This window comes from Gavia stellata, chromosome 12, assembly GCF_030936135.1.
Source record: "Gavia stellata isolate bGavSte3 chromosome 12, bGavSte3.hap2, whole genome shotgun sequence".
NCBI classification, from domain to species: Eukaryota; Metazoa; Chordata; class Aves; order Gaviiformes; family Gaviidae; genus Gavia; species Gavia stellata.
Genome location: NC_082605.1, coordinates 11302624 through 11330154, shown reverse-complemented (window position 1 = coordinate 11330154; position 27531 = coordinate 11302624). Strand labels below are relative to the sequence as shown.

The 27531-nt window shown below is 35.3% G+C and overlaps 1 protein-coding gene across 1 annotated transcript in view; it reads left to right on the top strand.

Annotated features, from left to right (window-relative positions):
* DNAH12 (dynein axonemal heavy chain 12) overlaps positions 1–27531 on the top strand; it is a 69863-nt gene that overhangs the window by 31431 nt on the left and 10901 nt on the right. Inside the window, exons 35-61 of the mRNA XM_059823567.1 lie at positions 252–440; positions 1116–1267; positions 1992–2130; positions 2218–2384; positions 3436–3691; positions 6191–6490; positions 7695–7873; positions 9473–9665; positions 9756–9917; positions 10223–10417; positions 12315–12448; positions 12781–12943; positions 13397–13477; positions 14682–14858; positions 15661–15792; positions 16236–16325; positions 17881–18021; positions 18157–18398; positions 18747–18894; positions 19750–19895; positions 21202–21416; positions 22166–22358; positions 23220–23412; positions 24395–24567; positions 25077–25217; positions 26165–26323; positions 27324–27468. Coding sequence (XP_059679550.1) covers positions 252–440; positions 1116–1267; positions 1992–2130; positions 2218–2384; positions 3436–3691; positions 6191–6490; positions 7695–7873; positions 9473–9665; positions 9756–9917; positions 10223–10417; positions 12315–12448; positions 12781–12943; positions 13397–13477; positions 14682–14858; positions 15661–15792; positions 16236–16325; positions 17881–18021; positions 18157–18398; positions 18747–18894; positions 19750–19895; positions 21202–21416; positions 22166–22358; positions 23220–23412; positions 24395–24567; positions 25077–25217; positions 26165–26323; positions 27324–27468 — 4605 coding nt within the window. The remainder of the gene's footprint in view (positions 1–251; positions 441–1115; positions 1268–1991; positions 2131–2217; positions 2385–3435; positions 3692–6190; positions 6491–7694; positions 7874–9472; positions 9666–9755; positions 9918–10222; positions 10418–12314; positions 12449–12780; positions 12944–13396; positions 13478–14681; positions 14859–15660; positions 15793–16235; positions 16326–17880; positions 18022–18156; positions 18399–18746; positions 18895–19749; positions 19896–21201; positions 21417–22165; positions 22359–23219; positions 23413–24394; positions 24568–25076; positions 25218–26164; positions 26324–27323; positions 27469–27531) is intronic.

Sequence of the window (27531 nt, the reverse complement as noted above, 5' to 3'; positions counted from 1 at the left end):
TGTGACATAATGCTTTAGTCAGTGGCCTTTATTTTTTATCTTACATATGTATATGTCCTTGAATAAGGTTTTTTGTTTGCTCTGTCTTTAATCAGATTTCTAAATCTCTTCAGACCAGGGCTATTCAAGGGTAACTTGTAACATTATCTGCTTAACAGTATTTTTCAGAATTATGTTTGTTGATCAGATTGTACAAGGTTCATACAGGATGTTGACTTTTTAGACAGTTGCTTGTCTTTTTGCCCTTGCAGGGTTGCTTTGCTTTTGCCACAGTCTGGTCCATTGGTGGAACTTGTGATGGTGACAGCAGGATAATTTTTGATAATTTCTTGAGGGAGACTTTGGCTGGGAAATCTGGAATAAATCCTGTACCAACAAGTGTGGGAAAGTGGGAGTGTCCCTTTGAAGAGAAAGGCCTGGTCTATGACTACATGTATGAGGTATGGTTGATTGCTTCTGCATTGACTGAAGTAGATTCTTACAGTCTCAATGGAAGGAAGATACAGCTAGATGGATATTTGAACTTTACAAAGCGTGTTGGATGTTGTAGAGTGTTGGTGTTAGATTAAATCCCACAGTGCATTTTTCATTTATTTTTCTTTTTTTGAATACTAATGTGCTGACCAAATTTTTTTAGAAAATGCCAAGAGGTGTACACATCAGTTATAATGGTTCAACACTATAGTTACTCTGTAGCTAAAGCTAAGCTGACAGACTCAAATTTGGTTTGGTATAGAAGGAAGGATGTGGACTGTCTAGAAAGCAAGCAAGATATTGAGCCCATAGGCAGTTTGCTTATATTACGATTTTGTTTATAGTATCCATTAGAAATGCTAGATTATAATTACAGTTTTAAATTTTAGCATAGGTTCTTCTGGTGGTTTTTTGTATGTTTTTGTTTGCTTTGGCTGAACAAAATCTAAGAAAAGAAAGGAGTCTAAGCTTAGGTATGTACTTTAACATTTTATTAGTGAGATAAAGCAAGCTAAATAGATGAACTTCTGAAACATTTAATAATCATTAATTTTTAATATTTCAAAACTGAAGTAATAGGGAAAACCTTTCATATGTATAGAAGTAACACCATTCTATTTTACATCTGTATTTCTTCCTAGCTGAAAGGCAGAGGATGTTGGGTTCATTGGAATGGATTTATTAAAAATATTAATTACAGTGATAAAAATGTGAAGATTCAAGATATTATAGTCCCAACTATGGATACAGTCCGATATACCTATTTCATAGAGCTATTCATTACTCATGGAAAGTAAGTTTTTTCACTTCAGTGCAAATTTCTGAAATATTGGTTATAGGTGGAAATACCTCTTATTCTTTCCATTGCCTTAATTGTTCTTATCAAGCCATCAAAGTTTATTTGGCCTGTTAAAAATAGACATTTACTACAAACAGTACAACTTGTTGCCTTAAAGTCTGTTTTTGGGTTTTTCTATGAAGCCTTATTATAAACCAGTTTTAGTATGCGCATTCTGATGATGCTGTTATGACAGCCCAAAGAGTTTTTGTACCCTCTTTCTTCTTTGGTAATGAAATATTTTAATTTTTTTCTTTGATTAGTCATATTAAAATCAGTTATATTAGCTATGGTCAGATCATATAAGAGAATGAAATATAAACGAGTCTCAGGTTAAATTTCAAGGCTGGAAGTTTTGTGAAGTTTAAACTACTGCAAGACCTATCAGGAGAAATTTAACTCCTATGTATGTTCATACATACTCCAAAGCTAGTAGAATGAGGGAATGAGAAATGTCTCTTTCTCTTTGTGCGCTTTGTCTTGTTGGTGGGAGCAAACTAAAATTATGACAGGGTCATATGACTACATTAAAACATTTTAGTTTCTTCTTAAGGCATGTAATGTTTTTAGAGGTAGAGCAAACAGGGCAAGTTAGTAAAACCTTTGACTTCTAATTGCAATTAGTTTATAGTTTGTTAGATTTCTGCAGTCTGTATGCTTTATTTCTTTCTTTGTGAAGACCGCTGCTTTTAGTGGGACCAACAGGTACTGGGAAATCTGTCTATGTCAAGGACAAGTTAATGAACAACTTGGAAGAGGAGCGCTACTTTCCATTCTTCATTAATTTTTCAGCTCGAACCAGTGCCAATCAGACCCAGGTTAGTAGAAAAGATAATTTATTTTTCAAAAAGAGAACATATATGAATATTTAATCTATGTTTTGAATATTCCTGTCTGCATTATAGAACATCATTATGGCCAGGTTGGACAAGAGACGCAAAGGAGTCTTTGGCCCTCCAATGGGAAAAAAGTGCGTTATTTTTGTAGATGATATGAATATGCCTGCTTTGGAGAAGTATGGTGCACAGCCTCCTATAGAACTTTTAAGACAGTTCTTTGACCATGGATTTTGGTAATTATTTGAAATACAATTGAAACTTTTCTGTTGCTTCATTTGCTGTTACAATTATTTATTCACTTGAATTTTATTTTCAAAACTTTTTTTAAGTGCTTTGTAAATGTTAAGATAGCTTTGGTTTATATAAAAATATACTATTTAAAGTTGAGGCAACTTCTGTGTTGCTCTTGAAGTGACTTTTCAATTTGGGAAATTGATCATCAGATTCGTTTTGTGTTTTTTTAGAAGGTTTTGTGGCTGAACTTCAGCAGTATTTGTATATATAAATAAAATAATTCTTTTTTATGTCTGCATTTTTCACCGGTTTTATTTTTTCAGTGCAGTTCCTTGTTCCTTTCCTTTCTCTTCCTCCTCAGAGTGAATTGACATGTTTTTATATGTGTGTGTATATGCGCAATTATATAAAACTTTTGATTTTACTCATTGCACTGTTTTTTACTGTCATCCAAGATTCTATTAGTCATCACAAATTTTTTTTAAAAACATTTCAAAATAGTTTTTTAAAATAACAATGAAATCAGATCTGGTAATAGGCATGAAGAAAAATAAGCTAAAGGTTTTCCCTGCTTTTGAGGCTTTTGGCTCTGCTTAGATTGGAAGATTGGAAGAGGTAGTCTACTGAGGTCCCTTCTAGCCTGAATTATTCTGTGATTCCAGGCACTGCTCAAGTACCTGTTGCTCTTGAATAGAGATAATACATTTTGCCACATTACAGTTTTAAATACTTGTCTCAAAATTTTGTATCAGGTTTTATGTAACCCAGTTTAAACAAATAATCTTTCTTTCAGGCCAGCATATGATGTGTTGAGATTAACTGATGCATAGTTATAAGACTAGTTGTTCTTTGGGTTTTGGTTGGGTTTTTTGTTTGTTTGTTTTTAAAAATGTAAAATACATAAATATATATATAGTATTATATATTACATACTATATTTTTAAGTACATATGCATGCAGAGAGTACTCTGTAATATAGATGCATCTAAGCTGTAATGAAAGTTTTATATCTGTAACTATCTAAATGTCACATTGCAATTTATTTTGAAGGTATGATTTAAAGGACACATCTAAAATTACACTTGTTGATGTACAGTTACTTGCTGCTATGGGGCCTCCAGGCGGTGGGAGGAATCCAGTTACTCCTCGATTTTTGCGACACTTCAACATTTGCACCATTAATTCTTTTAGCGATGAAACAATGGTCCGCATCTTCTCTACTGTAGTAGCTTTCTACCTGCGGACTAGTGAATTTTCTTCTGAGTTCTTCACAATTGGAAATCAAATTGTCACTGCCACTTTAGAGGTAAGAGGCAAATACCTTAATGGAAATTTCCTTTAATTTATTCAGTAACATTCCACTGGCTCTATAATAATTTAATTGGTGAGGTAGAGATTTTAGATGTTTTGTTCCTTACTAACATACAGCTTCATCTGCTTTGACAGGAAGGAGGTTGTAGCGAGGTGGGTGCTGGTCTCTTCTCCCAGGTGATAAGTGATAAGACAAGAGGAAATGGCCTCGAGTTGCGGCAGGGGAGGTTCAGGCTGGATATTAAGAAAAACTTCTTCACAAAAACGGTTGTCAGACATTGGAACAGGCTGCCCAGGGAGGTGGTTGAGTCACCATCCCTGGAGGTATTTGAAAGGCATGTGGATGAGGCGCTTAGGGACATGGTTTAGTGGTGGACTTGGCAGTGTTAAGTTAGTGGTTGGACTTGATGATCTTAAAGGTCTTTTCCAACCTAAACAATTATATGATTCTATGAAAATTGACCTAGTTTTATTGTTGCAGTAACCTTCTTATTCTAGGAAAATTGTCTTTGAATTTGTATTAACGTGGGCTCCATGGTACCTGTCCACATAATGTCAAGTAGATGAGACTGGAATCTCTTTGGGGACAGACAGGCATGGGGAGCTGTCACACGCAAAGACAAAACGAAAATATCAATTGCAACCCTTCCAAAATTCCTTCTCAGAGACACTAAGAATGAAGAAATCGCCCTCTCCACTTTCCTCCTCCTTCTCCCAGTTTTTATGCTAATTATGGACACATCACAGCAGACTAAGGAAGCCAGCGTGAACTTGCAGCTTTGTAAAATCTGACTCCAGTATCACAAAAGACATCACAGAAATGTTGTGAAGTAGAAAGCCATTAGGCCCAGCTGTATGGCATTTCTAAATGTTTTGTGGAGTTCCATATTACAGATTTTAGTGAGTATCACATTGGCAGTGTACCACACACATAAAAAAATGAATGGCAATTTGTGATATTTTTGCAAAGAAGCATTGAGTTACAGACATAATATCAAAGTATAGCTTTGCAGGCTTATTATGTAGCAGAAATCAGTAGCAGTGTGAACAAATCTACTGCCTGTCGTAAGTATTCATCGTGGAAATGCATTAGGTAGCTAATGTTTGACCAATGAAAACTTCTGACAGAAAATCTAAGCAGCTTCAAAGGCAAAATCAAATGGCTGAAGTTTCACAGGGGATGTGACTTCCTTCTACTGCAGAACTGAGGCCTTTCTCAGACTTTTCTACTAGTTCTGCCTATATCCAAGGACATACTCAAGACTGAATCCATCTCATTCCAAGGACTTGCAGAGCTGGTATTTCAGAACTATTGTTAGATAATACAGTCAATGTATGAATCACAAGGCTGACTGACTACTGCCACTAGAAATCTTTTTGTAGATTCAATTAATCCTTCCAAAACAAACAAACAAAAATTAATTCACAAGAAATTCCTGAGTTTTGCTTCTTTAAAGAGAAAATGATAGTAGCAGCTACTAGTGATTTGAATGCATTTGAGTACATGTTTAAAACATTCAGTTTTGTCAGGATACATCTTAGACCAATTTCAGAGTGTTGTCTTTTAATACATTCATGCAGATACTTCTCATCAGACTGCATCAAAGTTTGTTTATACTGTTAGACTCTTACACATTTGCCTGCTAGAGAATCTGTTCTAACATGGATTTTCATCCTGGGAAGCAATACCCTCCAGCTCCTAGACTAAAGTATAATAGAAGAACTGGGCTTTGGAATTGGCTTTGGATATGGGACAGTGGGTGAAATGTGTACTCGGTACAATGAATATAGTCAAACCTGTAAAACTTGATTTTACTGTACATATTTTTTTTTTTTAGCAGGTTGATGTTTGATAATTGTCTTCACCTGTGAGTACACAGAGACATATTAGAATTTTCCTCTGTCAGCATTCACTCCAGCGTGTTATTTATGTTCAATGTAATGAGAAATGACACTATTTCTGTCATAACAGCATGAGCTATAACAGATGATGCGTTCCAGATTAGAGCAAAACATAGTCAAAAGACACTTTTCTTGATCTGCCTATTCCTTCAGCATTTTTACTGACTCTCTATTTATTTTTGAGTAATTTGTAGATACGCAAACAAATAGATTCAAACAACTGAAAATCTAGGAAGCTACCATTACATATCATTCAATACTAGACTTGAGGGACGATATCATATAATTAAAGGAGGTCAAGAGAGCTGATTGGTATTCCTGGTCCTACAACAGATTTCTTCACACTTGCTACAATTATTTTACCCATTTGCAAGTTTAGGTTAGTAGTACATGTGTGTTCCAGAACTGCATGAGGTGCATCTGATATATTCAGAGGACTTTGAAATCTTGAGACATTATTAGGATTTATTAAGTGTGAAATGTTTTTCTTGGATAAATGAAATTTTAGAAGACATTTAAGATTTATTGTAATAATATTGTCGGTGTTACTGTCTTGTTGATTTTGTTCTTTTGTTGTTGTTGTTATCTTAAGGTGTATAAGAAAGCCATCAAAAATCTTTTGCCCACACCAGCCAAATCTCATTATACATTCAACCTGCGTGACTTTTCGCGTGTTATCCATGGCTGCTTGTTCATTAAGAAAAAATCAGTTGTAAGCAAACACGTAATGATTCGGCTGTTTGTACATGAGGTATTTCGTGTCTTCTATGACCGTCTAGTGGAAGACAATGATAGAGCCTGGTTGTTCAGTTTGACGAAAGATATTGTGAAAGAACATTTCAAAGAAGCATTTGATTCAGTTTTTGCACACCTGAAGCAAGGAAACACACCTGTGAGTATCACGTTTAACCTGCTGCAAAATAATTGCTTTCATTATAAATTTAGGATTAGAAAGTTTCTCAATCACAGGTGAAATTTTGGATCAAATGTGCTTGAGAATTTGAGTTGAATTTGGCAAAATGGCTTCCTCGGGGAAAAAAAAAAAAAGAAAAATGTTTGGAAGGGTTTAACTGTTGTCCGTAAACATAATTTTCAAAAAATATTTCATTTAAAATGTGGATAACCTTATTACTTTTCCATAAAAGAATTTTGTGTGTCAGATAGTGAAACAAAAACTTGTTCCTTATTTGAAGAAAACATTGCAACATTTTTTTCAGATTTACCCAAAAAAACCTTGAGTATTTATATCTTATGGAGTTTAATTTGCCAAGCGTAGTGTTTTATTAAGCTCCTAGATATCTGTACATAGAAATAGAGCATCCAATTAATCTGTAGGTGAGCAGAGCAACTTTTCAAAAAAATTCTGTCACATCTTTTCTTGGAGATGTAGCAGCACATACTAAATCTTTGGGCAATGGGAGGTAACATAACAGGAAAAAAACAGAGTAATTTATAAATCACTACCACAAAAGTAGCTGGGATCTGCGCATAATATAGTACCTGCAAGGAGAAATACAAGTATGAATACTCTTAAATGGACTTCCAGAGACATTCCCTTTCTAAATTTAGCCTGTGACTGCATTACTGTATGGTAAATAGCATTCTGTAGTTGTTATGAAATTTTAGTATTTAAAATGTTGTATAATCATGTTATACTGTATGCCTTGCCTTCCTTTTTTCTGTTGTGTTTTTTTTTTTGTTTGTTTTTTTTTTTTTAATTTATTCCCCTGTCATTTCACTGATGTATGGAAGAAATAACTTTGTGGTCTTAGTTGTCCATTTCATAATATATTGAAAATTGCTAAACATACATCTGTATACATTTGGTGTAATCTGAAGGTCGTGATTATGTGACTGTTAATGGGTATTTGAGCCAATTGTGTTCCAAGAACAAAGTACAAGAAAGTATATTGTTATAAGAATAAGTATATAGGAAATAGAGAATTTTGAGGTAGGTGTTGTCTGTTAGTCAAAATATTTCAGAGTGCTTGTTCTTGTGTCTTGAGTATTTGTCATTTGTTTTCTAAAATTCTTATGAGGAATATGTTCTTTAAATATTAAACTTGACCTCATAATTTGTTGAATATTTACCATAGGTAACGGAAGAAAACATGAGAAGTTTGTTTTTTGGTGACTACATGATTCCAGAACTTGAGGGAGATGAAAGACTTTATGTTGAAATTCCAAGCATTCAGCAGTTTGGTGATGTTGTGGAGCAGTGTCTGGATGAATATAATCAAACCCACAAAACAAGAATGGACCTTGTAGTTTTCAGGTGCATATGATCTGTATTATTAAGAGCTTTAAGCAATAGTTGATAATTCAGTATATCCAATTTTGTGGGCTGTGGTTTTTGTATGTCTCCTCCCCTTTGTGCATCCACGGAAGTGTTTGTGGCATTACACCATTTTGGGTGCAAGTGAACTGATTTTTCTCTTATGCCTCTGCATTTTCTAACCAAAAGTAAATAATAAGAAGTTTTTCTCCTAAGAGGCTTTGAATATATTCTTTGGTTGTTATAGAAACATTGTGCACCAAATCAGGCAGGTGGTCTGCTTCTGCTAGGCCTCTGTTACTGGTGAAGATGGATGTCAGGTTTGCCTGCGGCCACTGGACTTAACTTCACCAAGGACAAGGATTCTAAGGTTGTGAGGTGCAGAGTGAGATATAGCACAATCATAGCTGGTTGTCTGCTCTGTTATTATGCAGCACAGCCATGACCCACTTCAGGGCATGTACCCAGCCTGGTGCTGCAGCTAATCCTGTGAGATTTGAGACTCTGCAGGCTGCTATTGTTACCTTAACTTGTGATATGGCAGAGCTACAACTGAGACAGATTAGGAGGTCACAACTCCTTCCTCTATTGCTAGAGATTACTGCCTCTTCATATTTGCCAGCGTAACTTGACACGCAGATGCTTCATGGAGGTGATAGGATTAGTTTAAGCACTTCTAACAGCAGCTTATTTTAGTCTAGGTCATTTTGACAAGCTGGATTTGTGAGTACCTGTATATACAACTATGCTGGGAGTTTGAAGAGCTGGCAGCCCCTGATCAGAGGCCACTTCCTGAGTGTAGAAGCAATATCCCAGTTAGCTCACTGAACAGCAGGCAGGAGAGCATGTCTGACTGTAGCCTTAGAGTCCAATCTCATGGATAACATCTGGACTTGACTCCTTTGTTTTTCTAACCAATCAAAATAAACAATAATTTCTCTTTTTTTTTAAATGCTTTAACCTTTTTTTAAGACCACCTTTAGCTGCTGCTCAGCTTACTTTAACTACCCCATGCCCTGTGCTTAAGCAGGCAATCTCCTGTAGACCTTGTTGCGTATTCTGAGATAAACTATGCTTGTGTTTTCACAATAGATAGGTCTCTCAGTGATCTGCAGATGTTGCTTTCTGAAGAGGTTCCAATATCTATTTCACATATAAGTTATAAAACACTGTCAGAGGCAGAGTGAAGGGAGAGGTTTGTTGATATAACCCATATTTCCCCAGTTGTTCCTTTAAAAAGTATTTAAACTGATAGTACTTCAAGAAAGTTAAAACTGATAGTACTGCTTAGAAGTAGAGAATTTCTGTTTTTCTTCATCCTTATAGTGCTCTTGTTCTCACCGCTGCCAATTCCTTTTAGTAACTTTTAGTCATTTGTAATTTAGCTAAGTACTGATATTTGTGTAATAGAAGAGTTGTGAGTTTTATTTTATTATGTGGTGCATATCCACTCCCTTTCTTCCCCACCCCACCATTCCACCCTGCTTTCAGAAAATTGTTTTGGAGATGCTATTTCTATACCTGTTTCACAGATTTATAGGTGCACAAATGTGTGTATATATTTCTGCCATTCTGATAATCAGCACATTTCAAATACAGGTATATGTTGGAACATTTGTCTCGTATAAGCCGTATTCTGAAGCAGCCAGGGGGTAATGCTTTGTTGGTTGGAATGGGTGGAAGTGGACGTCAGTCTTTGACTCGTCTAGCAGCATTCATGGCAAAAATGTGTGTTTTTCAACCAGAGATTTCTAAGACCTATGGTACAAATGAGTGGAGAGAAGATCTGAAAGTGAGTATTAATAACCTGGCTGCATTTTGACTTAATTTTGAGGAAGGATGTTTTGGAATGTACAATTTTTTAACTGTCTTGCATTTTTAGAGTCTTCTGAAAAATGCGGGTGTAAAAGGCTTGAAAACTGTATTTATAATCACAGATGCACAAATTAAAGAAGAAAGCTTTTTAGAAGATGTTGACAGTGTCCTCAACACTGGGGAGGTACCCAATCTTTTTGCAGCAGATGAAAAACAAGAAATTATAGAGGTATCTTTAGAAATTCTCTTTAATGTCACCTCCCTTTAAGCTATTTTGTCAGTTCAGTGCTTTAATTCTGACCTTGCGTTCTGTTCACAGGAATGAGTTGTCAGGGTCACAGATAAATATCATAATCCTATTCTCAAATAGTATTTACTACTTGTTCTGTTTTTCTAATTTATTCTACCTGTTTCATTTATCAATAAAAATCTTTATTTCATGGTGATGCTGTCATTAACAGGATTGCTATAGGACGTCAGAAGTGCTTAATGAGAAATTATGTAACAGTTTTTACCCTATGTATTATTCCTAAGGGTGTTCGTGCAATAGTTCAGGCTGGCGATAAACATGAAGAACTCAGTCCCTTGGCCTTGTTTGCATTTTTTGTGAACTGCTGCATAGAAAATGTCCATATTGTGGTAGCATTCAGCCCAATTGGAGATGCTTTTCGCAATCGTCTGAGACAGTTTCCTTCACTCATAAACTGCTGTACTATTGATTGGTTCCAGGTATGTGAAAATATTTTTCCTCAACAAACTACTTCAGTTTTGTAACAATCTATATTTTCATATCCCATTAGATTTTTCTCTTGTCTTCTGTATGGAAGTATTCCTTGTTTTTAAAAATTTTAAAATAACATAGGCATTTTTTGTAGTATTTTGGGAGCTCTTTGGTGTGCGATCTCAGTATTTCTACAACTAAACAAACTTAAATTTTTTTGCTACAAATTTTACATTTCTGAAGTAGTGAATAGTCTCAGTTTGGTGATGGTAATTTGTCATTTTATTGCATAACGTATGTTTTAAAGGACTGGAGAAACCATATTTCAGTGTGATTTGTAAAATGATCGTAACTTCTGCTGCCTGTTAAGCAGATCATGCAGCATTGGAACGACTAGCAAATACAAGTGCTGTTGTTTATCAGTAGATCTTTTATAGCAGAATAAAACTTGCAAAATTAACGATAAGGATCCTTGTTGTAAGCAGTGTTACTCTCAATAAAGTGCAGTTAGCTCTGTAGCTTGGCCTGGTGCTGACATCAATTCATTTTTCTGCCAAAGGATGACATAGACACAGAAATATTTGGACAGAATGGCAGTACGTAGCTTTTAACTAGAAGATCAGCCAGGATTTGCCAGAAAAGATTGCATGGATAGTGAACTCACTGCCTGATCTAACCCTTATATAAGTTCATTGTTCTTGAGACATAGTTGGGACTAGTGCGTCTCATTCTGGTGTTTTGAATGGTAAAAATTGTTTTTGAAGTATGAAGACTGCTAACAGCTGGCAGCTCATGGCTTAGACAGGTGCACTCTTCGCTGGGTAAAAACTGGCTGGACGGCCAAGCCCAGAGAGTCATGGTGAATGGCGTCAAATCCAGTTGGTGGCCGGTCACAAGCAGAGTCCCCCAGGGCTCAGTTTTTGGGGCCAGTCTTATTTAATATATTAATCAATGATCTGGATGGAGGGGATTGAGTGCTCCCTCAGCAAGTTTGCGGACGACACCAAGTTGGGCAGGAGTGTTGATCTGCTGGAGGGTCGGAAGGCTCTGCAGAGGGATCTGGACAGGCTGAATCGATGGGTCAGTTGTATGAGGTTCAACAAGGCCAAGTGCCAGGTCCTGCACTTGGATCACAACAACCCCATGCAACGCTACAGGTTTGGGGAAGAGTGGCTGGAAAGCTGCCCCGCAGAAAAGGACCTGGAGGTGCTGGTTGACAGCCAGCTGAAGATGAGCCAGCAGTGTGCCCAGGTGGCCAAGAAGGCCAACGGCATCCTGGCCTGTATCAGAAACAGTGTGGCCAGCAGGAGTAGGGAGGTGATTGTGCCCCTGTACTCAGCGCTAGTGAGGCCGCACCTCGAATGCTGTGTTCAGTTTTGGGCCCCTCACTACAAGAAGGACATAGAGGTGCTGGAGCATGTCCAGAGAAGGGCGATGAAGCTGGTGAGGGGTCTGGAGCACAAGTCTGATGAGGAGCGGCTGAGGGAGCTGGGGTTGTTCAGTCTAGAGAAGAGGAGGCTGAGGGGAGAACTTATCGCTCTCTACAGTTACCTGAAAGGGGGTTGCAGACACGTGGTTGTTGGTCTCTTCTCCCAGGTGACTAGCGACAGGACAAGAGGAAATGGCCTCAAGTTGCACCAGGGGAGGTTCAGGCTGGATATCAGGACAAATTTCTTTACTGAGAGAGTGGTGAAATACTGGAACCAGCTGCCCAGGGAAGTGGTGGAGTCACCCTCACTGGAGGTGTTCAAGGAACGTGTGGATATGGCATTGTGGGATATGGTTTAGTGGGCATGGTGGTTTTGGGTTGGTGGTTGGACTTGATGATCTTACAGGTCTTTTCCAACCTTAGTGATTCAGTGATTCTGTGATTTACAAATGCTTCTCTCCTCAATTCTCCCTCAGCCATGGCCTGAAGATGCCCTTGAACGTGTGGCTAATAAGTTCTTAGAAACACTTCAGCTCACAGACAGTGAGCGTCAGGAAGTTGTGCCCATCTGTAAATACTTTCATACTTCAGTTTTGTCACTCTCTGTAAGGTCAGTCTGTTTCTTTGGAGAACAACTCATTAATTTATAGAAATATTAAGAGGGGAAATATTACGCTGTTGAAAGCAGTAAATTGAGCAACAGAGAACTCAAAAGTTGAATTTTTAGAAGTAAGAAACAACAAAACAGTAGGTGATTGAATTTCTTACTACTCATTTCTGTCTTAAAAGTTAATGTATACTATCTGCCTGCATAAAAACATTGTATAAAATTGTCAAAATTGTTTACTCCTATTATTTGTCAAACAGTTACATAACTTCGCTAACAAGAGTTAAACTAAAAAAAGAAAAGGAGACTTAAAGGTACCTTTTTTTTTTTAATAGGTTCTTGCAAAGTCTGGGACGCCACAATTATGTTACTCCTACTTCTTATCTTGAACTCATTGCTGCGTTTCGGAAACTTCTTACTCGGAAACGAGATGCTGTAATGAAAGCCAAGAAGAAATACATGAATGGACTAGATAAACTAGCTTTTGGTGAATCTCAGGTGAGTTAGGACAAAAATGGAACTGAAAATACAAAATGTTTGGCAGAAGCAGGTCTTTTCCTGGAGAACTCAGTCAAAAGCATTACTCAGATTTTGTTCAGCTCGATCTTCAACAGTAAAACTGTAAGAAATGTATTTTGCCTTTTCTTTCTGACAGTCATAGCAGTTATGCTAGAGGCCACAGACTTCTAAGCATGTATGGCTAAGCAGTGCATGAACAGAGCTTCCCTTTACTAAATGGTTAGCAGGTGACTGTAAGTGAACATAGTTCTTGAAATCAGAGATTGTACATATGAGATAAAAATTAGTCTCTGAAGTGTTCTGATTTGAAACTCTATGTTATTTCTTTCTATCAATAAATTAGTCATTAGGTAAAATCTAGGTCTTACAGAAATTGTTGGAAATTGTACTTGGCACTTCTGAATCCTACCTGATTCTTTTGCATATGTATAGGTTGGTGAAATGAAACAAGAACTAGTTCAGCTGCAGCCCAGACTGGAAGAGGCTAAATTGGATAATGCAAACATGATGAAGGTAGAGTTGCACAAATACAACTGTGTGGGTTTTAATGTAAGCATGTGTATACTTGCAATCCATAATTTCACCTTCGTAATAATTGGCTTTGAATGAAGACTCCTAATCATACAATGTACTCCTACTTCAGTATCTCATCTGATTGTAGACAGGTTCTAAAGAATATGCCTGTATAAGGTTGCTGATGTGGCTCAGAAGATATGAGTTGAGTTCAGGTTTTTGAGCTCACTTTTTGGTTACTGGGGTTTGCAGTATTGTGAAATTTGCCACTATTTATGTTTATATCCTTAGAAGTCGAAGAAAATTGCATTCTTAATGTAAGATACAGACTCTAGATATATATTCTTTGCCTAAGCTCCATGCTGAAGGATGTTAGAGGAACTTCCATGCTAATAGTGGTTAGACTGAGTTCCCCAAGATCATTCACAAACATTGCAAAAACAGCAAATAGTTCTTCAGCATACCAAATAAGAACAGTTTTGCACAGTCTCTCTTTGCATGCACAGGGATTATATGCTTGATTTTTAAAAGGATCCTAAAAAGGATTAACTTGGTAGAAATTTGGGATTTAGGAACCAATCTCTTAGGTGTTTTTGAAAATTCTGACTTGTGAAAATATACTTATCTAGTATGTTACTGTTGCATCACAGAAAAGCAAGATTTGATTGATGTTTTTATGCACTTGCTTCTGTTTTGTAAGTATTTTTACAGATACAGTGATAACTCTTCTATCTACTCTTACCAACCTCTGAGAAAAGTAGATGTCACTTCTGTAGAACTGAAAAGGGAGTACTTGGATGAAGGCTTGACTCATCACTGAAAAGAAAATAAATTTCAGTAGTCAATGTTATAGACTATGGAGCTATGAAAACTCACTATAAAAGCTAGTAATTTTTTAGTTATAGCCTGATGCACAGATATGAAGAGTTTCTTGGCTCCTGAACTTCAAACATACTTTAAATAGGTTTATTGACAGTAATCTGCTTTTATGCAGTTTACCTACTGTTAAAACTCCATGATGATGTTGCATTATGCTAAGAAACAAATTATTCCCTTAACATGAATGAAAAATTTATTAAAATATTGAAATACTTCAATTTTCTCTTTGTATTTTACAGTATGCCATAAGTACTTTACTAGGTAAGTTCAGTTTATTTGATCGTTCGCTGCTCAATAGGAAGCTCACCCATGTGTTTTCCTTTAGACTATAGAAATAGAATCTGCAGAAGTAGAACAAAAAAGAAAAACTGTAAAAGTAGATGAAGAAATTGCTACAGAAAAAGCTGAAGAAGCTCAGACATTGAAAAACGAATGTGAGAGTGACCTGGCAGAGGCAATCCCAGCCTTGGAGGCCGCACTTGATGCTCTTGACACTTTGAAGGCAAGCTGATCTAAACTTCAGCATTTCAAAGAGTTATTTGACATGATGAAACTCTTCCATTTATTTGGGAAAGAATGCACTAAGACGAAAAGAATTTGAAAAGTGTTAAATTCCCTCAGTTTTGGCAAAGGATAGGACCTGTACAGTCATTGTTCAGTATATTTCCTCTTCATGCACTCAGAATACAAAGAGAGGGTGTGTGTATTTCAAAAATTGTTTATTTGCAAGAAAGCCCGCTTGTGGGAAAAGTAACCAAAACCTGAAGCTACCAGCAGTGGTTTCAGCTGAATTTCCTCTTTCAGCTAAGTTGACATTGACCACCAGTATGTAACATGGCATTTGTTTATGGCTAAGAATTATCTGGATCTTTGGTTTAAAGGTTTTGTCATTGTTGTGATCTGAAAGCAGTATTGTTGAGGAAGTCCTCTGGGAATTTAGTATAGCAGGAGGTAGTTTAGCAGGAGTTACGAAGTATATGAGATGCTGTGTAGTCTATGAGATGACACTTATGGAAGCATATAAAAAATATTCTGACCTGGACTTTTAAAAACATAATTTTAATTAATCATTAGTGTACAGTTACTAGCATTTATTTAATTTTTATTTCCCCTGCATAGGATACATTGATGGATATTGTTCATTGTCTTGCTAACACTGTATCATCCCTTCTAAAAGTACTCTGTAATTATGTTCAGTGCTAATGGTGTTGTAATTCCCCTTTTTTTTCTATTAGTTCATTTATCTTAGTGGTGAGGAAGGCATAACATTTGTCATAATTTTTTAAATGTGATTTTTATTTTAGCCTTCTGATATATCAATTGTCAAATCAATGAAAAATCCTCCATCTGGTGTCAAACTTGTCATGGCTGCTGTCTGTGTCATGAAAGACATAAAACCTGAAAAAATTGCAGATCCTTCAGGGACTGGAGGCAAGGTAAAATGGCAGAAAATAGTTTCAAATAAAAGTGTAACTCATGTTCTTCTCAACACAGAGCGCTGTTCAATAAACAAGATCACCCAAGGTCCACTGAAGTAGGCAAGTACTTACAGCCTCCGTCCATTATTTTACTGAAAACTTCCCAGAATTCCAAATTTTCTGAGTTTTGTAATGTGCAAAGAGAACATATGTAATTTACCTGACTCGTATATAGATAATAGGTAATACATAACTCTTCTCTGAGCACAGTTCAGTTTTTGGCTTTAGGTATGTTTTGGGGGAAATGTTTGATCTGACTGACTTTCTCCTTTTTTGACATCTCAAGGAGATACATGGTCATCAGTATTAAATGTGCATGAGTTTTAATTAAGGGATCTTTCATTTTTTGTTTGTGTGTCTGTTTTAAAGATTGAAAAGATATTTCCTACTGTGTTTTGTAGATTTTGGATTACTGGGCTCCAAGCAAGAAACTGCTTGGTGACATGAATTTCTTAAAGGATTTGAAAGAATATGACAAGGACAATATTCCAGTAAGACTTCTGTCTAACTTTTCAGTGACTTTTATCATGTAGACACTTTCTTGCAGGGGAAAAAAATAAATTAGAAAAATACTATATCAGAGGCCCTGTTTGTCCCAAATTAGTCAACTTCTGTTATGACTAAGGATCTTTACAATATGATAGGTTATCTCTATAGGATGAGTATGGTCATGGCAAATGAGTCAAAATACCTTAGGGGGAGCCTTCTAAGTGGCATTTCAGAAGGTTTTACAATTCACTTTAGGAATTTCTAAGGCTTCTATGCAGCCTGTCTTCTATTTGAATGAAATGTCCTTCTGTGCACAAATGTTTCTAACTTTGCAATTTATAGGTAATATCTCATGAAAAGGTAAAAATAACACATATAAAACCTGTATCAGAGTAAATAGTCTGTCCTGTCCATTATCCTGTGTCCAAAAATGGCCGTAAGCAGGTGCCTTGGAAGGAGTAGGAACAGTATATAGGATAGTTGCTCCAAATATTCTTCCAGCCTCCAGCACTTTAAATGAAGGACTTGCAAAGCTAGATGTAGTTTCTGTGTGTTTAGTAGCTTTCAGTGGATCTGTCTCCTGTAATTTCTCTAGTCCGCTTAAGCCCATGTAAACTTTCTGTATCTACAAGATCTTTTTGCAAAGCATTCCAGAAGTCTACTTTAAGTGGTATGAAGAACTACCTCCTTCTGTTTCTTCTGAACCTGGGTCCTTTTAGCCTCATTTCATGTATTCTGTTTTGAGGTTTGGTTGGGGTTTTTTTGTGGAACCAGTGAACATTTGATCCCTGTCCAACCTTTCTATGCCTCTTTTTGTGCTAGTTTTTCTAAATCAATTACTTGGCATTATAAACTTTTTTCTGTTTTTAAATAACTGCCCACATTGGTGCTCTTCTTAATGGCTGTTTCTAATTGTATTATTTTGGTTGAATGAATGCTGACAAAATGGGTAATATTCTGTTAAGTATATTAGAAGATACACAATAAATGCAGAAATGTACTAGTTGTATAACTTTATTTAAAATATGACCATCTCCCCCAAAGATCTTACTATCTGAGAGTGTGATTCTTGCCATTTGCCCAATTCAGTGGAAATTGAATATGCTTTCTCCTTAATAAAACTGGTCACCAAAAGTAGGCAGAAGCAATGTAATTCAGTTAGATTTTGTCTTACATTAGTAGAAATAAATTTTTATAATGATCCCCAACAGCTGTGTCTTGAGAAAAGATAGCAAATAATGAAATTAGCATGTTTTGCACAAGGGACAGCGTAAATTCAGGCTTCTATGTGACTGTAATGCTCTTAGCACTTAGGTAGCTGCCACATGGAAGACATACCAAATGCATGATTATAAAGGATAAGGATAGGATTAGGATGAAAACAGGAAAAGACCACAAAGTGTGATAGGAAAATCAAAAGAAACAAATGAGCAATGGTTTCTACCACAATTAATACAGAGTAGTTCTTTCCTATTTTATTGTGTAGAGAAATGGCAGTCAATCAGTGTAATTTTAAAGTGTTAGCCACAAGACTTTGATAATGCTTTTGTTATACAGGCAGCTGTCATGCAGAAGATTCGGGCTGAATACTTGACTAATCCTGAGTTTGATCCACAAAAGGTGGCTAAAGCTTCCTCAGCAGCAGAGGGTTTATGCAGATGGATTATGGCAATGGAGGTGTATGACAGGGTTGCAAAGGTGCGTTTTTGATCCTAGTCCCTCAGTGCTATAAAACCTTCCCTTTGCTTGGTATATTCACCCTAAGCATTGTATTAAATAATAAAGTTACAAAAATGTGCATTAAGCATTTGTGTATTGGTTATAATTGAATAGGTGGTCGCACCCAAGAAATATCGTTTAAGAGAGGCACAGCAGTCCTTAGCAGAGACACTGACACTCTTGAATCGAAAGAGAGAAGAACTTGCAGCAGTTGAAAATCGTTTGGCTGCTTTGGAACGAACCTTCACTGAGAAAACTGAAGAGAAGGCTCGTTTAGAATTCCAGGTTGATCTGTGTGCTAAAAAACTAGAACGAGCAGAGAAGTTGATTGGAGGCCTTGGTGGAGAGAAATCAAGGTCAGGTTAAAGTTAAAATGTCAGATATAACAACCATTGTAGAAATAGAGTTTGAACTTCAATTCTCTGAGTCTTTAATGCTGTATCTCTGTCTGAGGGCTGTACTGCTTAAGAGTGTCGGGGCCTTGAAAGATTCCTCATTGTAATGTAAAAATACAGGCAGCAACATAGGGAGAATTGTAGAGAAAGTCTTCAAAACAAGAATAAAATACATAAACGCAGTGTCCTTATTCTCGAACTGAAATTAAGATAAACAACAACAAAAAAGGTTGATTTTTATCATCAATATAATTAATGTGGAGGTTTCAGCACCATTTTTTTTTTTCCTGTATCTTCTGCTTGTCATAGATGGAATAATGCTGCAAATGACCTTCAAGACACATATGATAATTTGACAGGAGATGTTCTGATATCAGCTGGTGTGATAGCATATCTAGGAGCTTTTACTGCTGGATTTCGACAAGAATGTACCAAAGATTGGAGCAAACTGTGCAAGGTTAGAAGGTTATCTTAGATTTAAATAAATGTTTGGGGTTTTTTTGACTACTGCAAAGGGTTTCAAAAATCCCTTGTCGTTTATTTAATATTAACCTAGTAAAACTCATTAAGATCAATGGGATAGATTCTACTGATCCAATATTCTGTAAACTTGAATTTAATTAAATCAGTGAATTTACCCTAGACTTAAAGTAGCATATCAGAAACGGGACCACATCATTGACTTTGTAAGGCTTGATTATTACTTAAATAAAATATCAGAATTTTCTCTGTTTTGCCTTCAAATAAAAGAATTAAATTTAAATTGCAGTTATGTGTAATGTAAGAAAAAATGCTGTAATAACTTACACTGGCACGTATTTATGCATTAGTTAAATGGTTGATTATGCTGTTTGCAAAGGGACAGTTCCAACATACTTATAGTAACGCCATAATTCATAAATCAAGTGATTTGAAGTCACTGATTGTGACTGTGACATTAAACAGTAACAAATCAGCATTGGATTATTGTATTGAGTTAATGGAAGATACAGTCATTAGATGATTTCCAACTGTGTGTCAGTTTCTTAAGGTAATGCATTGTCATAACTTTATGTAACAAACCCTCCATATTTAGAATGTACAAAAATCCTACAGAATTTGGAGAGAGAGTAAATATTCCGTGGGGAAATATAGTTAGCTATCGAAACTATGATTTTCTTTTTCCCAGGACTTTTACTTATACTTGACCTATTTCAAAGTCTTAAAAGGAAATGCACGTTGTCACTTTGGATTGAAGTGGTACTTAATAAAAGATGTATAGAAACATGAAACAAAGATAAATGGGGGTTTCTTTTCTTTTCTTTTTTTCCAGGAGAGAAATATCCCTTGTTCTGAGAATTTCTCTTTGAGTAAGACTCTTGGTGACCCCATAAAAATAAGAGCCTGGAATATTGCTGGTTTGCCAACTGACATATTTTCTGTAGACAATGGTGTCATTGTGGACAATTCAAGACGTTGGTAGGTGACAAAAAAGTTTAATTTTCAAGTCCAAACAAGTTTTCACTTTTTAAAAAAAAGCAAACTAAACATCTGGAGACAATGTAGCTTCTGTAGAGACAATGCAATTGAAAGCAGGAGTGGAATCTTTATATCCATCTCCTGTGACATTTAAGAGGTATAACACTTGAGAGATTTGTGTATGTAGTTACTTGAAAGCTTTCCTTTCAGGAGATGCAGTACTCTTGGATAAAGGTTGGTTGTTTTTTTTTTTTTTATTTTTTCATATTGTACCTTGTTGTCCTATTACTGGTTAATAAAGCATTTTTAAGAGTAATTTTTAGAACTGCACAGAAATCCTCATTCTTTACATGTTTCATGGTAGGACTCAGGTTATGTAAATTGCAGGGTCCAGATACCACTTCAGGTTCTTGGTTCTAAGGCTATCAGATGACATTTTAATGTTTTATAGATATTTATTGTGGTTGAAACTCACATCTATATAAAGGATACTTTTAGGGCCTTTAACAACTTTTTTTACTCCAACTGAAATTTTATTTCAAGGATGATATCTATTACATTATATGAAAACTTGTGATAGCTGTCTGCAAATTATCTGCATTCAGTAGAAATATAAGACTGTAAAACTTTCTAGTGATGTTCTTGTGATCTGTGTTCTCTTAAGAATTAGTCTTCGTGACAGATTCAGATTACATTCAGATTCCAGTGTATAATGCCATTTTTAGAAAGTTGCTTAGTTCTCCAATGGTGCAGTTAAAAGAGGTTTTTGATATCATTCATGCCTGACTTATAAAATACGTACACATAGGTGAAATCAGCAAGTGCAAAGTGGGACAAATCTGTTGAACAAAATTAAAATATTGTCCTTTTTGTGCATCACTTACATTTTCAGTCTTATACTAGCTGATATACCAACATCTCAGATTTAAATTGCAACTAATTGTTGATTTTTATTTTTTAAGTGAAAAAAATATGAGCGCAAACTCAAAATTTGTAAAAATAAATAAATTCTAAATACTGAGAATTCTAGGGAGAGGCAGAACAAGATTTTATAAGAATTCTGCATTCTGGTGTATTTTATGAAAAATGTTACGAATATTTTTTGCAACTCTTAAAACTATTTTTGGTATTACTTTTCAAATTATGATAAAACATCTATACATCCATTTTTCACTGATCTCTTAAAATAACAGAATCAAAATTGTACCACTTTTTCCTTGGCAGCCTGACACAGAAACATTTTTAAATAGTTTAAAATTTTGTAAAACTCCTGCAAGCACTGAGAAAACTGTCTTGTATGTTCTAGGCCATTAATGATTGATCCTCAAGGTCAAGCAAATAAATGGATCAAGAATTTTGAGAAGGAAAACCACCTGAATGTTATTAAGGTCAGTGACACAGATTATATGAGAACTGTCGAGAACTGCATTCAGTTTGGAACTCCACTTCTGCTAGAAAATGTTGGAGAAGAACTAGACCCATCACTTGAACCTCTGCTACTTAAACAGACTTTTAAACAAGGTACAGCAAAATTAATTTTGAACCCTGAAGTAGATTACATTAATGTTCATCTTATAGTCTGTGGTACTATCTGATATTTTTCTTATTACTCTCTGGTTTACTGCTGCCTGTGATAAGAGGAAGGTAATTTCACAACAGCCTGAGGTTTTATTTTATTTTTTAATAAGTATCATTCGTATATCACATGATAGTGGTTTTATATGAAAACCTTCACCATGTCACTATAGGAGACTAAATGAAGACACTTGACTCTGCAAAGGGAATGAAATTATGTTTTGCTTGTTCATTTTCATATGTTTTAGTCTAATACTAATATTTACTAAATTTTGCACAAATCAAGAAAAGCTGTCAAGGCATTTTGCTTAAGGCATAATTTTCCTGTGTTTCTCCGAAACTTGCTGAGTAGCTATGAGTTCAGTTTTCAACTTTTCTTTCTTTTCGTCTTGGAAGAAGGCAGAAAAATACCGATAAACAAGATTATGTTTTCCTTCCTTCTTACATAGTTTATCTTTATTGGTTTTCACATTCATACTAAAATGCTAAGTGTAAATTGTGCTAAGAGTAAATTGTGGCCTTACCGAAGTCTGTGAGAATTTGTCAAAGTATCAGATTTATTTATTTAATTATTTTTACTTTTCAGGAAAATTGTCATTGACAAGAAATTTATTTAGTCACAAATTTTTTTTTTTTTTAATGTAAGTAATTGAAGTAGGTAACGGTTTTCTTAACATTTCTCATCTTAACTTTAGGAGGTGTGGAGTGTATCAGGCTTGGTGAGACCATTATTGAGTATTGCAGTGATTTCAAGTTTTTTATTACCACAAAACTGAGAAATCCACATTATATGCCTGAACTTGCTACAAAAGTTTCTTTACTCAATTTTATGATAACACCAGAAGGACTTGAAGATCAATTGCTAGGTATTGTTGTAGCAAAAGAGAGGTAAGTCTCTCTTTATGGCAAAGAGCCGCTTAAATTTTTTATGGCGTAATTCGAAGGAAATGAGAGATTAACTTATTGTAAAGCAAAATGAATGTTACATGGTGTAAAAGTTGCTCAGTAACAGCTTTGGAAAAAAAAAAAAGGTTGTTTTTCTAGTTTTCATATCTAAAAAGTTTGTTAGGGAAACAGATTGTCATGTTTACTGTGGGGTTAAGTGTCCATAAGTTTTAAAATAGCAGATGTAAAATAATTGTTTTTTTCCTGGCAATTTTCTCCTGAAATACTCTTTCAATGTTAGAAAACTATGTAAAAGTTATATGAAGTTTAAATCATTATTGTGATTTTTGTGATGACTGAGCTGCCAGACAAGGATGCAGAATTATGAGGATTTAGTTTTAATTTCATATGAAATAAATGCACAGTATCTCTGAAACTGATTATGGGTCTTATCTGAACCCTCACAGAGATACTGAGCAGTAGTATCTGGTTGTAGGGAAATGTCTATGCAATTGGACTAAACGCTGTTTGCTAAAAAAGTGTTTCCAGCAGGAAACTTATTCCGCATATCACATGGTGTTTTTTCAGGCAGCCAGGGATATAATAAAGGAAAACTAGGATGCACTGACATTTGCAAAATGTTAAGATTTTAAAGTTTAGATCACCATTTCCAAATACTGAAGTTATGCAAAGAAATCTATACTCAGAATTATAAATATATGCTGAAGAGTAACTATCTTTAAACTGAAGAGAATATTTACAAATATTTATTGTAGGAAGAGGGAGTCATCTTCATGAGCTTCCTTTACAGTCAGTGGAAGATGAGCATTGACTGTTTTTGTTGTATGTGTTTTTCTTCATTAGACCAGAATTAGAAGACGAAAGAAATGCTCTCATCCTTCAATCTGCAGCCAATAAAAAGCATCTAAAAGAAATTGAGAAGAAAATTTTAGAAACCTTACATTCATCTGAAGGGAATATTCTGGAAGATGAGACTGCTATCGAGGTCTTGGATTCTGCTAAAATAACGGCAAATGAGATCACTAAAAAACAGCAGGTGAGGAGCGTGTATGTGTGCTTCCCTTAACAATACGTAGAAATTAAATGTTAAAATTTGCAGCTAGCAGAAGGACTGTGAATTAGATGCAAAGCATAAGGAGGAAATTCTGTGCTTGTGAAATGTGAAGAAAAATAAAATTGGATCTGTTCTAGAATCTTCACTGGTAGTTTATTCAGTCTTTAGTTAAAAATATTTTAATGAATCTATATCTATAAGGACTGAGTGAAAAGTAATAAATTCTGAAGTTAAGATAAAGGAAGGAACTAATTTTTTTAAAACAACAAAAATTTTCAGGGAGACATTAATAAACTGGGTGACTAATACAGGTATGCAAGCTCAGATTCTTTCGTTATACTTAATGCATAAAATACCAGCTGAAGTCAATGAGAGCTAAATAACATTGGTAAAAGAATAAAGATTTTTTAAATTTTTTTTTCAATTACTATAGACTTAAGAGAAATAAAATATTAATGTTTTCTTTAAGCTGATATTGGCCTTACTGCTACTTGTTAATGCCTATCAAATGTAGTTTTAGAATTTACCTGATGATCAAATTTTGAAAAACCTTTTTATATTCAAAGTATTGTTTTGTATAAAGCTGATTTACAGTAGAATAAGTAGAGCTTAAATACATAACCAGTCTGAAATTAGTCATATTTTTTAATATTGCAGAGATAGCTTGATACTTTTAATGCTAAATGATGCATCGAAACTGTTGTGCCTCCTTTCTCCTTTGTTTTGACTACTGTATCCTGTAGTATAGGTAAATAGATCAGGCAGTACTACACTAAGGACAAATACTCATTTTACCTAGCGTAGTCATTACCTACTGTGATTGTGCCTTTTGGAACATAAAAGTTGTCTTACTCTGGCATTATAAAGTGCTGTATAGAACTATTTTAATAATGTTATTAAGTAGTAGTATTTTTGTACAAAGAATATTGAAAGCTTTCCTTTATCTACTACTATTGATATTTAGATTGCAGAGAAAACAGAACTTAAAATAGCTGAATCTCGAGAAGGCTATCGACCTATTGCAAAGCATTCGTCGGTGCTGTTCTTTAGTATTGCAGACTTGGCAAACATTGATCCCATGTACCAGTACTCCCTTAGTTGGTTTGTTAACCTCTTCATCAACTCTATTCATGATAGGTAAATACAGTCTTTCTGGTGTAAAATAAGGTGTTTTCATTCTCTTCTTATGAACAGCTCTCTCCACTTTGAAACCATTTACCTCTCATCCCTCCTTAAATGCAGGCTTTTGAAACAAAACATGATTTGTTAATGAAGTAAATGCTCTTTTTAGTTACTGTTTGAGCAAATCATGAACTGTAAGCATGTGCTTTATTTAAGTATTTTTAAGAATGTGACTTACAGAAAGGGTGAAGTCTGGTTCTGAACTAGGCTCCATTATGAACACTGAGTGCCACCACCTAACTGTGGCAAATTGATTTCAGCTCATTATTTTGCTTGGCACTTTTAAAAGAGCTGTAAAACATTGAGTATAATTGAAATTTTGGGGAAATGGGCTTTTGAGTCCCTTGTGGAGCATGTGGGTCTAATATAATTCCTCCGCAACCCTAAATAGATTTAGATTTCTTAACTGATTTGCTTAAGTTATTCAATTTGAAGTCTCAGTTTCTCACTTATTTTCTTTTTAGTAACAAATCCAAAATTTTGGAGAAGCGACTTCGATATCTAAATGACCACTTCACATACAATTTGTATTGCAATGTGTGTCGTTCACTGTTTGAAAAGGACAAGCTGCTCTTCTCGTTTTTGCTTTGTTGTAATCTTCTCATGTAAGCTCATTTTTGTGAAGTCTCTTAATAACAGAAACTAATGATTTTTTTTATGGAAAAAGGTACTGATGAGATAGTATGTTCTTGTGCATATTGATACTAATGCCTTTGGAGTAAGGCCATGAATGTTTTGGGTTTTCTAATACTGATAATATTTACAAGTGAAAGAGCATGTGAGTGCACGTATGACTACTACTGGACACATTATGAAAAGAATGTTCCTATGCTCCATTAAATCAATGGTTTTGTCAATGATGCATCTTTGACGCCCTTTAAAGGACCTGGGTAGTGCTACATAGCATCCTTATGTCAAGAACAATTGCTATTATTTAAGAAAAAGAAAGAAATCTAAGATAGTAATGTGCCATCCCAACAACTTGTAGGTTTTGTCTTTGTTTTTCATTTTCTCTCTTCTTTCTCTTTTACCCTTTTGCATACATCATGAGATCTCAGTTGCAGTATTTTCTCTTCCACTGACTTATGAATTTCATCTTCCTGGTTTTTTTGTAATTTTGTGTGAATACATTGCGAAAGGAAAGATAAGTTCAAAATTGCACGATCACGACCATAATGTGCATACTTACTTAATTACAATGTGTACACATCTGTATCTGGACCATTCTTCCTGGGCCAATTTGTAAGGTTACTGTATTCTCGGAACCCATTATTTTATATAAAGCCTTTAAAAATCAGCAATAATTGCACTTTTTAAAAACAAATAAGCAGAAATATACCATTTACCTCTTGAAACCCTTACTGTAGTCTTAATCAGTGATTTTTACCATACGATTTTTTAACTATATGGAATACTGAGATCTGATCTCAGCTGTTACTGCAGTAGAAATATTACTAAATGGCAGTGAAGTGTAATTAATTTTAAACAACTCTTTATATTATGTAAAATTGTATCTCAATAACTGAATATTATCCATCTTTTTTTAATATAGGGCTAAAAATGAAATAGAACATCAAGAGTTTATGTTCTTACTAACTGGGGGTGTGGGTCTCAAGAATAAGTACAAGAATCCAGATCCATCATGGCTACCAGATAAGAGCTGGGATGAATTATGTCGTGCAAGTGAAATCCCAGCTTTGAAAGGACTGAGGTATAGTAAAATCTTGATGTGATTTAGCCTTAATTGTTTTTGACCAAAGCATGTGTAACATGCTGAAATGAACGTTTCCTATACATTTTCCAAACCAGTGCCAGAATACCAACATGGTAAAACCAGCCCCTTTTTTCATCATTAGGTTTGCTTCACTTATTTAAGTCAAACAGTCGGTTCACTAATTATAATGTTATTTAATTAAACTATTTTCCTAAATTATTTGAGGCATTCCCAAAAGAAACTTTTATTTTGGAATGTCTCCATGGTAGACAAACAGTGTTTCAAGGGGGTCAGTGGAGGACAAAGGAAGTGTATGTAGCAAAATTCCACTGCAGTGCTGGGGGAGCAATTTTTCTGGTAAAAGCTAATCTCCTGAAATCAGGAGAATTTCACCCTGGATTTAAATAGAATTTAACCCTAAATTCTGGAACCAGCATGGCTGTACAAGTCATGCATATAAATAGCTGACAGAAGCCGAATATTTGGAGGATTTGGATCTGCCTGCGGAAACACTGCTCTCTTAGAAGAAATTTTTTGGAGCTATTTTAGTAGCAATGTGGATGATGATCCAGCCTTTAAATAGTCTGAGAGTTGTACCATTGCAGAGGATGTACTCTGCATGTTGCATGAAGGAAAATAAATCTTTTTCCCTGGTTGAATTTCCTCGCAATTTTTTTTGGTTGAAGAGTGGAGCTTTCCAGAAATATGAGAGGCATAAAATTCACCCAGACCTATGAAGGTCCTATCAGTGCTGGCTGGAGGAATAGGCAGAACTTACTGTCAACTCGGAACCTTTCAGGTGGAGTCTTGTATGTCTGCAACAGCATGGTGAGAGAAGATTCTTCACTCTTCAGCATGGAGAAGCTCAACTGTAGGATTATTTGCTGATGTAGCTATGGAGTGCCTTGTATGATAATACAATGTAATTGGCTTTTAATAAACATCAAAAAACAGACTCCAGGTATTTACAGTAATTGTAAGTGCTTTTTTTCTCCAGGAGTCACATCTCTGAAAATATAGGTGAATGGCAAAAAATTTATGACAGCAAAGAGCCACAAAGCTTTCCATTACCAGAACAATTGAGTAATACATTAAATGAATTACAAAAGATTATAATTCTTCGGTGCTTAAGACCAGACAAGGTAAAATGATCTCTTATCAAGTGTTTATAGACTGTTCCATGTCTTGTAGCATAGTTTGCACTG